Source organism: Mytilus galloprovincialis, chromosome 7 (assembly GCF_965363235.1).
Source record: "Mytilus galloprovincialis chromosome 7, xbMytGall1.hap1.1, whole genome shotgun sequence".
NCBI classification, from domain to species: Eukaryota; Metazoa; Mollusca; class Bivalvia; order Mytilida; family Mytilidae; genus Mytilus; species Mytilus galloprovincialis.
In genome coordinates this window covers 1466785-1480274 of record NC_134844.1, presented here as the reverse complement: position 1 = coordinate 1480274, position 13490 = coordinate 1466785, and the positions used below count along the sequence as shown (strand labels likewise).

Sequence of the window (13490 nt, the reverse complement as noted above, 5' to 3'; positions counted from 1 at the left end):
GGAAAGTCCTTTATCAAATCTCAAAATCAAAATTTTAAACACATCAACCGAATGGAAAATAACTGACATATTCTTGACTTACAGGTCTTATCTAAGATATTGTTTTATGAAATATAAATGACGCAGAGATATTTTTGGGGTAAATTTGATGTTCAGAAAATGTTCAAACAAGTAACAAGAATTAAGTTTCCTCCGCTCAAATTAAGATGACCTTAACAAGACTGCCTCTGATTGTATATTTTTGGTTTAAAGTGTTCTGCAATTTCATCATTTACTTTGACTTTCAATTATTCTAATAAGATCGCCGATGTGAGTCTTTTGTAGACGAATTATTATAAGCCTTGTTTTTCTTTATTACTATCTATGTATATATTACTAACTCAACTGCATTGGATTTGTAGATTTAATAGTTGTTTACCTAATGGTTGTTAATTTCCATTGTTTAAGATATCAATCAGTCGCAACGGTTTGGTGTAAGCTTCTGAAAACAATATACAACTAGCTTCTCAAATGGAAAATATTTTAGAATTTCCTTTTATTTTTGTAGTTCGCCTTTACGAGAAAAAAAAACCAAACGTTAAAACTATACGAAGTCGTATTCAAAAACATGTTAATCAATAGATCATGTTTTAGCGCTTTGAATATTAATACCATTAGGACAAAGGGATAACATTACATTGATTCCAGCGCTTTGAATATTAGTACCATCAGGACAAAGGAATAACATTACATTGATTTTAGCGCTTTGAATATTAGTACCATCAGGACAAAGAGATAACACTACATTGATTTTAGCACTTTGAATATTAGTACCATCAGGACAAAGGAATAACATTACATTGATTTTAGCGCTTTGAATATTAGTACCATCAGGACAAAGGGATAACATTACATTGATTTTAGCGCTTTGAATATTAGTACCATCAGGACAAAGGGATAACATAACATTGATTTTAGCGCTTTGAATATCAGTACCATCAGGACAAAGGAATAACATTACATTGATTTTAGCGCTTTGAATATTAGTACCATTAGGACAAAGGGATAACATTACATTGATTTTAACGCTTTGAATATTAATACCATCAGGACAAAGAGATAACATTACATTGATTTTAACCTGTCTGTAGTACCATCAGGACAAAGGGATAACATTACATTGATTTTAACCTGTCTGTAGTACCATCAGGACAAAGGGATAACATTACATTGATTTTAACCTGTCTGTAGTACCATCAGGACAAAGGGATAACATTACATTGATTTTAACCTGTCTGTAGTACCATCAGGACAAAGGGATAACATTACATTGATTTTAACCTGTCTGTAGTACCATCAGGACAAAGGGATAACATTACATTGATTTTAACCTGTCTGTAGTACCATCAGGACAAAGGGATAACATTACATTGATTTTAACCTGTCTGTTGTACCATCAGGACAAAGGGATAACATTACATTGATTTTAGCGCTTTGCATATTAGTACCATCAGGACAAAGGGATAACATTACATTGATTTTAACCTGTCTGTAGTACCATCAGGACAAAGGGATAACATTACATTAATTTTAACCTGTCTGTTGTACCATCAGGACAAAGGGATAACATTACATTGATTTTAACCTGTCTGTAGTACCATCAGGACAAAGGGATAACATTACATTGATTTTAACCTGTCTGTAGTACCATCAGGACAAAGGGATAGCATTACATTGATTTTAACCTGTCTGTAGTACCATCAGGACAAAGGGATAACATTACATTGATTTTAACCTGTCTGTAGTACCATCAGGACAAAAGGATAACATTACATTGATTTTAACCTGTCTGTAGTACCATCAGGACAAAGGGATAACATTACATTGATTTTAACCTGTCTGTAGTACCATCAGGACAAAGGGATAACATTACATTGATTTTAACCTGTCTGTAGTACCATCAGGACAAAGGGATAGCATTACATTGATTTTAACCTGTCTGTAGTACCATCAGGACAAAGGGATAACATTACATTGATTTTAACCTGTCTGTAGTACCATCAGGACAAAGGGATAACATTCATTAATTCTAACCTGTCTGTAGTACCATCAGGACAAAGGGATAACATTACATTGATTTTAACCTGTCTGTTGTACCATCAGGACAAAGGGATAACATTCATTAATTCTAACCTGTCTGTAGTACCATCAGGACAAAGGGATAACATTACATTGATTTTAACCTGTCTATTGTACCATCAGGACAAAGGGATAACATTACATTGATTTTAACCTGTCTGTAGTACCATCAGGACAAAGGGATAACATTACACTGATTTTAACCTGTCTGTTGTACCATCAGGACAAAGGGATAACATTTCATTGATTTTAACCTGTCTGCTGTACGATCAGGTCAAAGGGATAACATTACATTGATTATCCCTTTTAACCTGTTAAAAATATATATATTTGCTTCAAATACTTTTGCCTTTTAATTTTTTTTATTCGAGCGTCACTGATGAGTTTTTTGTAGACGAAATGCGCGTGTGGCGCATACAAGAAATTGTAATCCTGGAATCTATGATAAAATTATTTTGAGGGTTGAATACTTACCTGGCCATAAAGACGATGGAGTCACATCCCACGTGATACTTCCGGTGTAAGGATCGAAACGACCAGCATCCGTTCTGTTGTCTTCTGTCAAATATAAAAACAAGATGATATATTGACAGATATCACATACATATTCATTAAAAAGATTCAACCCAGGGTAACATATAAACACTAAGAGAACAGTATGAAATAAAACAAAAAGAGCAAGATCCAGTAAGTCAGGGTATGTTACTGTTGAGCAACACGACGGGTACCACATGTGAAGCAGGATTTGCTTCCCTTCCGGAGCACCTTCGATCACCCCCAGTTTTTGGTCGGGTTCGTATTTCTTAGTCTATAGTTTTTATATGTTGTGTGTTGTGTACTATTATTTGTCTGTTTGTCTTTTTATTTTTCAGCCATGGCGTTGTCGTTTATTTTCGATCTATGAAGTTGGCTGTCCGTCTGGTATCTTTGAGAAATGGATAGTTGAAATCATCATGTTTGTCATAGATTCTGTTTGGAGTCGTCTATCTGTGTATTTTTCGCTGTGATATGAAATTGTGTTATATCAACATCATTTTATGGATTAATCCGCTTAACAATATTTATGTCGGTATCATTGTAAGAAATCTGATTATCACCATTATCCGCCTTAATAAGTTTGCATCTGGCGCAGATATAAAATTTCACTCCTGGTATCTATGATGAGTTTATTTATCTATAGTTTAATCAATATATGATCGGATTTAATGATGATTACAAAAAAAGTAGTAATTGAAGGTAATGTTTCACTAAGAACATGACTGGTTCGATTAAGGACCTTGATCAAATGTCGTATAATCGTCCGTGACATAAGACAAATACAATATAAGCAGATAAGTTTCAGTATTCGATATGGAATTACATTTAAATGATGGATTCAATAAAGATATGCGATATGATTGTTAGTAAGATCTAATGAGATAGTACATTACCTTTATTTAGTTGTATAAACGATTGTCCTATACGTCTCCCATCCTTGAATGATACTGGTCCCTACAATACAGTATCTTAAAAGTGTTTCTTCAAATGGAATATCTTCTTAATGACTAAACAACTAGACTAATTCGATCTACTGTCCATAGTTACTTACCCAGAAGAGTTTTATATACATTCATTGAACGAATACCAAACAATGAAAAGTAATCATATTAATCAATTACCTTAGCCGTATTTGGCACAATTTTTTGGAATTTTGGATCCTCAATGCTCTTCTTGTTTGTACTTGTTTGGCTTTATAAATATTTTGATATGAGCGTCACTGATGAGTCTAATGTAGACGAAACGCGCGTCTGGCGTACTAAATTATAATCCTGGTACCTTTGATAACTATTCAGACTTTTTGATTTCCCGTATATGACATGAAACAGCTTATTCTATATGACATTTCACAATACAAATCTTTTTTTAAAGTCAAACAGAAATGAAACAAATAGGCCATTTACACAAGCACCTAGTCACGAATCGGGGATTGATCTCAGGTGATCTTGAAGGGGAAGCAGACTAAGTAACAAACAAGTTTTGAAAATATCCACTACGTTAAATTTTCTGAGAATGTTGCATTTTCAATTACTTGAGTATAAAAGAAAATAAATACATGAACTTTATGACTTTGCATTACCAATTATATCAAAATGAAGAAATCTGGTACTATCCACAAAGAAACAGAATCTGTAAATCATGAGAATTCCATTTAAACAGTACATTCATATATCTGGGCAATTTACTTCATTTCAATTACTAAGTAGCATAGACGTAATAAAATTAATGTATCACATGGGAATTCGCCTTTGCATATTTTTCAACGTACCATAGATATACTAATAACACATCATTCTTGCAATGTTGAGTTAAAACTATATTTAGCATGGCCATAAAAGTGCGAGGTTTGGCATGCCACAAAACCAGGTTCAACCCACCATTTTTTCCTTTAAAAATGCCCTGTACCAAGTCAGGAATATGGCCATTGTTATATTATAGTTCGTTTCTGTGTGTATTACATTATAACGTTGTGTCGTTTGTTTTCTCTTATTTGTGAGTGTAAATTCACACTGCGATAAGACGTGTCACGGTACTTGTCTATCCCAAATTCATGTATTTGGTTTTGATGTTATATATATATATGTTATATTTGTTATTCTCGTGTGCTTTTGTCTATGTGTGTTACATTTCAGTGTTATGTCGTTGTTCTCCTCTTATATTTAATGCGTTTCCCTCGGTTTAAGTTTGTTACCCCGATTTTGTTTTTTGTCCATGGATTTATGAGTTTTGAACAGCGGTATACTACTGTTGCCTGTATTTATTGAACATTAAATTTAATTGATTTTTTTGTGTTTTAACGTCCTTTTTAGCACCTTTTTTGGGCTATTTTATATCGACCAGTTTTTATTGATGTAAGATGCTGGATACTACTCCATTCAAATAAGAGTAGAGTGCACCTGCACGAGCGGAAATTATTTAGACAACTTGTCATCATAAAAAAATGCCTATACCAAGTCAGCAATTTTTAACCCTTCGTTTGATGTATTTGAGCTTTTGATCTTTCCATTTGAATGTTGAATTTCCGTTTTTAATTTTCCTCGGAGTTCAGTATTTTTGGGATTCTACTTTTGAACATTGGACATAAAAATATAACACAATTATGCTTGATTAACATAGACACATCAAAACTCGCTTCAACCGTATTTGGTTTTGTTTTATACGTCAACTGTTGTGAATATTCATGTAATATTTCTATCTTTTCGGTCTGTTTGACATTTCTCGTTAAGCCTTTGCCATAAGACTTTTATATTTGCAGGCAGATATGATATATACTCAGATCCAATTATATCCAATTATATAAAATGATGTCAAACTAACCGATACTCCATCAAAACTAACTTCATCCATGCCTTTTATGATACATTCTCTTATGTCAGACCTGTCGTAGTTAAAATCTTCCAGTTTACTGCCATTCAGATATTTCAGACTATTGTTGAGGCCTAGTGCTAAAGCCCAGACTGCATCATATATCCAGGGATGAGATCTTGTTATACTGTACGGTGTATTAGATGCCTCACTTTTCATCCACGAATCATACTCAGCCGGTGTCTGATGAAAAGAAAACTAATTATCGTTTATGTTTGCCAAATTGTCATACGCATTATCGTCGTCGTTTGCTATAATTATTTTAAGTAAAATCACTTATGTACTTTTATAGAAAAAAAAATCATAACTATAAAGTTAGTGAATATCATTTCAAATTTCGTCATCGATTTATGAATGAAAGGTGTATATTTGTTAATGATAAATCTACTATAACTCTCATATATGCATTTAAATTACAAAATTAAATATCAACAGATGCTAATATACGAAATCTAACTGTACACCGATGCTTAGGAATAAACGAAAGCTAAATGTAAACATATGCTAAGGAATATACATTATTCTATTGAAGCTTCTATAAAGTAAGCCAAATAAGTCATAACACGAGACAACATAATAATGATAATATAAAGATAGATATAGGAAGATGTGGTGTGAGTGCCAATGAGAGAACTCTACATCCAAATAATAATTCATAAACGTAAACCATTATAGGTCAATGTACGGCCTTTAACACGGAGCCTTGGCTCACACAGAACATAAAGCTATAAACGGCCCCAAAACTACTAGTGTAAAACTGTTCAAACGGGATAACCAACGGTCTAATCTATATAAAAAAACGAGAAACGAGAAACACGTATAAATTACATTAACAAACGACAACTTTTGTACATCAGATACCTAACTTAAATGAACTGTAGCTTACCCTTCCAGATATAGTAACTTTGGTTTCTGAACTGAGTTGATTTTGGTCCAGTGTTATCATGTAATCAGCCGCTTCATACAAGTTAGCTTTAGTACAGGTAATATCCTTGACATCTGCATTTTTGATCCAGTTCCGGTACATTGAAGCACCGGTTAATATCCAGGTGTATCGTCTTCCGTACAGTTTCTGCTTATATACCTTAAAATTAGACAGCAAAACCTCGTTATCACTACATTTTGTCAATTAAGTTACTCTTTTAAAAATACAACCTCATGAGCACTACATTTTGTAAAACACAATTAAAAGTACAACTACATGATAACTACATTTTGTCAAACAATTTATATTATTATCAGTACAGCCTTATGATCACTACATTGTGTCGACCAAGTTATACCCTTAACAGTACAACCGCATAATCACTAGATTTTGTCGACCAAGCTACTTCATTCACAGTAAAACATCATGATCACTACATAGTGTCATATAAGTTACATGTTTAACAGAACAGCTCTTTAATCACTACATTTTGTCGAATGAGTTGCACAATTGACTGTTCAATATATTGGGAAATTGAATTTTAAAAACAAAATAATTGAGAAAAAATAAAGCGAAGAATTAAATAACTTAGTACTGAAAAGGGTAAATATCAAATACAGCCGAACTCGGCCAACAGTCAGTAAAAAGTGAAACGACAAAAATACATAATTTCGAATTCGAGGAATATGCAAAAGGAAAATAATTGAATGCCAAATTAAAAGCTAAAACACAAAAAACGCATAGATGTCATATTCCTGACTTGGTACAGACATTGCCTTATTTAGAAACTGGTGGATTAAACATATTAAAGACACTTGGCAAAATTAAAAGTATCTGTATAAGAATTTCTATAATAATAAGCAGGACATCTTTAATATAAATTTTCTACATGTTATATTTCAGTTTAGTCGATCGAAGGTAATCATAATGAATCGCGGTAGATATATTTACAATAAAAAAGAAAAGTCAAATGCCTGATTGCTCTTAACCTTTATAAACTGATTAGATTGCCTTTCACGAAATCTCTATTATATGGCTTGTTAACTTTAAGGCCCATAATGCTGGCTTATATGGGTTATATAAAGCATAGCTAAGTATATGATAAATTTGATAATCATTAAAGAGAGCCTTTTATGTCGACATAGTTACTAGTTTTCTTTATCATTTAAACAATGAAAACAAAACGGCAAAGTTATGTGTATTTTAAAAGTATGCCCAAAACAGTGTAACAAGAGTGACAGATGAAAAAACAACTATGACAATAAAAAGAATGTAAAATTGAGAATGGAAATGGGGAATGTGTCAAGGAGTCAACAACCCGACCATAGACCAGACAACAACAGAGGTTCACTAATAGGTCTTCAATGAAGCGAGATATTCTCGCACCCAGAGGCGTCCTGAAGCTGGCACATAAACAAATATATATACTAGTTCAGTGATAATGGACGTCATACTAAACTCCAAATTATACACAAGAAACTAAAGGTAAAAATAATACAAAACTAACAAAGGCTAGAGACTCCTGACTTGGGACAGGCGCAAAAATGCGGCGGGGTTTAACATGTTTATGAGATCTCAACCCTACCCCTATACCTCTAGCAATGTAATTGATTAATCTTTATATGAATATTCAATGACATTCCGAAATCAAATAATCGCCATATGTACAATTACCATGTATTGGTTTTATTTTCATAGGAATGATAATTGTTTAATAATAGCTTTAAGTACCAACCTTGCAAAAGAGAAAAAAGAACAAAAATATGAAACTCTGAGAAAATTCTAAACAAAAAGTCTCCAAGCTAATGGTAAAATCAAAGCTCAAACATATCAAACGAATGAATAACAACTATCATATTCCTTACTTGGTACAGGCATTTCATTATGTAGAAAATCGAGGTTTAAACCTGCATTTATAGCTAGCTAAACCCTACATGTGTATGACAATTCATTATAATGACATCCAATGTTTAAACAAAACAAACAGACATAATAGATAAAAATGGCCAAAAAAAGGGTTACAGCTGCCAACTTTGTATTTAAAAAAAATTCTTAATTACTAAAATGATTTTATTTATTAATATTACTTTTACTTATGTATCTTGTCATACTTTGAATGACAAAACTATTTTATCTATTAATACTACTATTTCTGTTAAGTCCGTTTTTTATGATATACATTTGACGTGACTCTGTACTTATGTATCCCGTCATACTTTGAACCAAATAATTATTTTATTTATTATTATTACTTTTACTGTTACGTCTGTTTTTTGTTATATCTACTTTACGTGACTCTACATTTATGTATGCCGTCATACTTTTAACGACAAATTTATTTTATGTCTACCTGTGCGAATTTCAAACGCGCAATTTTACACCAGTACTGAAAACCTTCCATCCTTTATGGGTAGATTTTACATAGATAAATAAATAGCTAAATGAGGATGTTAAATTTGATGTATGCCTTTTTGTGCTTCTTCGTTACATATGTTGTTTTTATAGTGATTGAGATGATAAGACAATGTTGACTGCTGAACCCCTATTTTTGAAATTTTTACTTATTGAGTCTGTTTGTTTTGTTCACGCAAAGGTTGACAATGTAATGGAATTTGATGCGACTGTCATACAAGTTAGAGGTTTAGCTAGATATAAAACCAGGTTCAATCCATCATTTTCTACATATGAAAATGTCTGTACCAAGTCAGGAATATGACAGTTGTTATCCATTCGTTTGATGTGTTTGGACTTTTGATTTTGCCATTTGATTTTGGACTTTCCTTTTTTAATGTTCCTCGGAGTTCAGTATTTTTGTGTTTTTACAATCAAATATGTCATAAATATAAACAAAAAATCGAACAGATAACGCATATTAGTATAAAGATAAGACAACAATACAAAATCTTTACTATAGCACAATAACACAATGACATGGTGTATAAGTATAAAGTTATGTTACATGAATATTGCCAAAAACAGGCTAATCAGTAAACGTAATAGTTTACAAAGACAAATATTTTTTTTACCATAACACGCGGACGTTATCACTATGATAAACAAAGTCAGTACCTAGAATATATAGAATATCGAATGAGTTGGGAAATGTATATCTCATATGCAAGTTGAGTGGTTATTCTGCTATCAAGGAAGGATATTGATAATTTCAAAATTAAAACCATCTTGTTTGTCATAGATTCTGGTACTGAGATGACGTTGTATGTCAAATTCGAGTATAAGTCTTAAAATAATGCACGGGTAGTTGTGTTTGTTTTTTCTTAAAGGAGTAGGTTCAGTAGGACCCCATAATATATCAGTTTTACAAAATTGTTATAATGTAAACATTTAGCTATTTATTGGAAAGTAGAATACTTCTGCCTCATAAATATGGTCTGTTTTTTACAATGCAAAGCACATATATTGGGTACTGGCATCATTAATTCATGCTGAAATACTGAAAGCTTCACAGTTTTATAAATTTGAAACGGTTTTCACCTGAAATGGAAGTGGCCACATTCGTGTTCATTCCTAATATTTGAATGTAAGTTGTATTTGATGATAATACATAACATATATATAAAGGTTGAGGGTAAACACGGATGCGGTCACTTTCATTTTTGACAAACACTATCTGAAAAGTCACATATTATGGCATATTTTATAGATTTTCCATATTTAAGCTTGAATATGAGCGTCTGAAATGACTTAATCAGTTAAAATTTTTCACACAAACTAATTGAGTCGACTGAAGTAGACACTTAAGTGTTTAAAAAGTGTACAAAATCATTCATCAGATGAAACTGAAATTTGAGACCAAAATGGGCCTTTACCGGACCTCGTCCTTTAGCATCGGTTAAGAAAAGGATATATTAATGAAACCAAATCAGAAAAAGTTTGGATTGTAAATGGAAAGAACATCATCAATATATCTGAATGTAAAATTAATTGAGCTGGCTTCTTTGATCTCCTTGTTTTAATAAGTGTATAAAAGAAATCCAACTCATTTAAAAAAAGAAGAGGTTTTAAAAAAGAGGCAATCCGTTCGTTCCCATAGAAATGCCGATAATTTGTTGAAAGAGTATAATTCCAAATTGAAATGTGTTGTCAATAAAAAAATCTCCAGCAAACTGGTCACTTGTTCCTTTATGTAGAAGCATGTTTTAACGTTTAGCCAAATATTAACAAAATATACCGTTTGGTATCACAGAGTAAAAAGCTTATAGGATATGTTACCATATTCATATTGAAAAGCATTGTGGATTATTTCTTTCAAACGATTTTTCACTTTCACTTAGATAATATTACGATGGTATACAAGGTTGAACAATCATAAGTTTTGATAGAACTTATTGCAGAGAAAGATCGAGATTTAGAATTATTCAGAAGTTCGATAAAGTTATTAAGAACCCATATATGGTTAATACCACTTCACGAGTAAACAGTTTACTGAAGGTCCTCTTTCACTGTCAATCTAATGGAAACTTATTGAGTTGAACTGGCAGATGAACCGGCAATGTTGTTTGTACGAAATTTTCTAAAGTTTAGTTATCCTATACAAAACAAGCATGGTTAGTCATCCGATTTGCTGTTCAATTAAAATGGTTATTAGGGAAACTTAGGTTGTGGAGCAGGATCTGCTTACCCTTCTGTAGCACCTGAGATCACCCCTAGTTTTTGGTGGGGTTCGTGTTGCTTATTCTTTAGTTTTCTATGTTGTGTGATGTGTACTGTTGTTTGTCTGTTTGTCCTTTTCATTTTTAGCCATGGCGTTGTCAGTTTATTTTCGATTTATGAGTTTGACTGTCCCTCTGGTATCTTTCGTCTCTCTTTTAGGATTCATGATTCATCAAAATCTCAGCCTAATCGAATGATATGTTATTGCATGTTGGAAAACTAGATTGCTTTTTTTATTCGTATTGCAACTAATTTTCTATCCTTATGAGGAATCTTCAACAAACGCATCAAAAGTCATCTGTGTCATTAAAGTACGGGAAATAATGTAAAACAAACGACATATAGACAAATAAAATAACATACAATAAAAAGAACGTAATTAATTGTGTTTTAATGAACGTTTATTCAGAAATCAAATGATCGCTATATGTATAGTTATTATTTTATATTGGAATAATCTTTGTTTTAGCTTTTTTTTATGCTAACCTTGCAACTATTTTCTTTTTTGTAGAGAAATCTTTAATTTTAAAAACAATTTCAACTCAGCAGTCATTTTAAGATCAACAATATTTTCCTCATTTCAGTTTTGTTAGTTTCATAATCCCAATTAACAATCGATCCTACCTCACAGAAAATAGTTGTCGCAGCTGAGCTTCTGAAGGCACCAACAATTACCCTGGAATCATATTGCTGTAAAATATGTAGAAAGCTTGTTATCTGTGATCTTTCTAGAATAAATTATTGATTTAATGCATGAACATAGACATAAATAAAGGAAACAGTAGTATACCGCTGTTTCAATTGTCATAATCCAATTTGTGGAAAACAAATAAGGATAATAAGCTAATACCGCGAAAAACTCTTAAACTATAAGAGGACAAAAACAAAAATACAGGAACACTGAAGTGCAAACAAAAACAAACTCAAACATACGTAGGAACGAACGATTTGATAACAATTCCATATCATTTTCCTTAATTGCGTTCTCTTCTTAATCTATAACGTAAGATAGACGCATAACATTTCGTGTAGTGATTGTTGATCGCAAGCTTATTACCAAGTTGCCGAAGATTACTGGATCATGACATTTATAAACAATCATTACAAAATCATGGAAACTGAATTGACCGAGTGATGTAATCTTTTTTAAAAATAAAAATAAAAAGTTATCGTCATGTTTTCAAAAATTACAGATATTGAGGATTGTTCCAAACTAATATGTACGTTTTACGCAGACGACTCTAATTGTTTGCATTTATTCCTATACACCATTTTCCAAAAACCGAGAATTGACAATGCACTTGTGAAATAATAGTTTTAGATTTTTCAGACAAGATTACATTAAGACTCCTGGTGTTGTAAAAAATAGTGATTGAAAACAGAAAATTATAAACACATAAACACTCGAAAAATTATTCGTCAACCGAGAACCAAAGTTATGATGAAAACAATCACGCTGTAATTAAAATTTTAAAAATTAAAAGCAAAATATCAAAATGATTCATTTCAGTATGCATAGTTATTCAGTTACCTTGATTTTCGTCTAATTTAAAAAGTAACCAATTGTGACATATCTCCCACCAACAAATATTTTTTAAATAAAAAATAGTGTTCAAATTCGTTAGTGGAAAATAAATACTGCTGGTTTTGTTGATACCATTGATCTAACGAATAAAATATGACTGTCATAATCCTGACTTGGCACAGGTATTTCTTGATGTAGAAAACGGTGAATTAAACCTGGCTTTGTAGCTAGCTAAACCTCTCTCTTGTTTGACAATTGCATTGTTCTTATCTTTAGCACAGGATACCTCAATAACATATAAGTATTGCAATATCAATCTATGTTCGCTCTGGTTGTGGTTTAATTTGTCAACACCTGAACGTTTTGCTGACAAATGATAACCCTTCAATGGACATAATATAACTGACCTATTTTATATATTATTATTGACCAACCTTATGGTCTGTGATATGATTTCTATATGTTACTGACCCACCTTGAGCCTGGTTATATGATTTTCTACATTCCTGAGGTCTGTTATAATCCCAGATGTTATAAGTGTCATGTTATTGTCTATGAGGGCCTGGTGAAACTCGTCTATTTGCTAAAATTGTAAACAACATTAAATGTGATTAAGGTTGTTTCGGGAAAGGCGTTTGACCAAAATAAATAAATTTTCGCCATTTGAAATTGTCAAGAAATATTTCGGTTAACTACATCCGGGGCTATTGTTTTTAAAAATCGCGGATAACTCTACCACTCCTTTCTAGACTCCCTTCCAAACTTGGAAAGCTTATTACAGTAAAGTAGAATTAACATTCGACTCGAGAATTTTATCACAAGCGTGGAAAGTTTACGTATTGAAATAGC

General features: G+C 32.1%; 1 protein-coding gene across 1 annotated transcript in view; it reads right to left on the bottom strand.

Annotated features, from left to right (window-relative positions):
• The window catches only part of LOC143084098 (gamma-aminobutyric acid type B receptor subunit 2-like), a 46541-nt gene that overhangs the window by 12414 nt on the left and 20637 nt on the right, over positions 1–13490 (bottom strand). The window contains exons 4-9 of the mRNA XM_076260505.1: positions 13117–13224; positions 11741–11806; positions 6407–6604; positions 5473–5703; positions 3549–3609; positions 2593–2676 (exon numbers count right to left, since the gene is read on the bottom strand). Of these exons, the coding sequence (XP_076116620.1) occupies positions 2593–2676; positions 3549–3609; positions 5473–5703; positions 6407–6604; positions 11741–11806; positions 13117–13224 (748 nt within the window). The remainder of the gene's footprint in view (positions 1–2592; positions 2677–3548; positions 3610–5472; positions 5704–6406; positions 6605–11740; positions 11807–13116; positions 13225–13490) is intronic.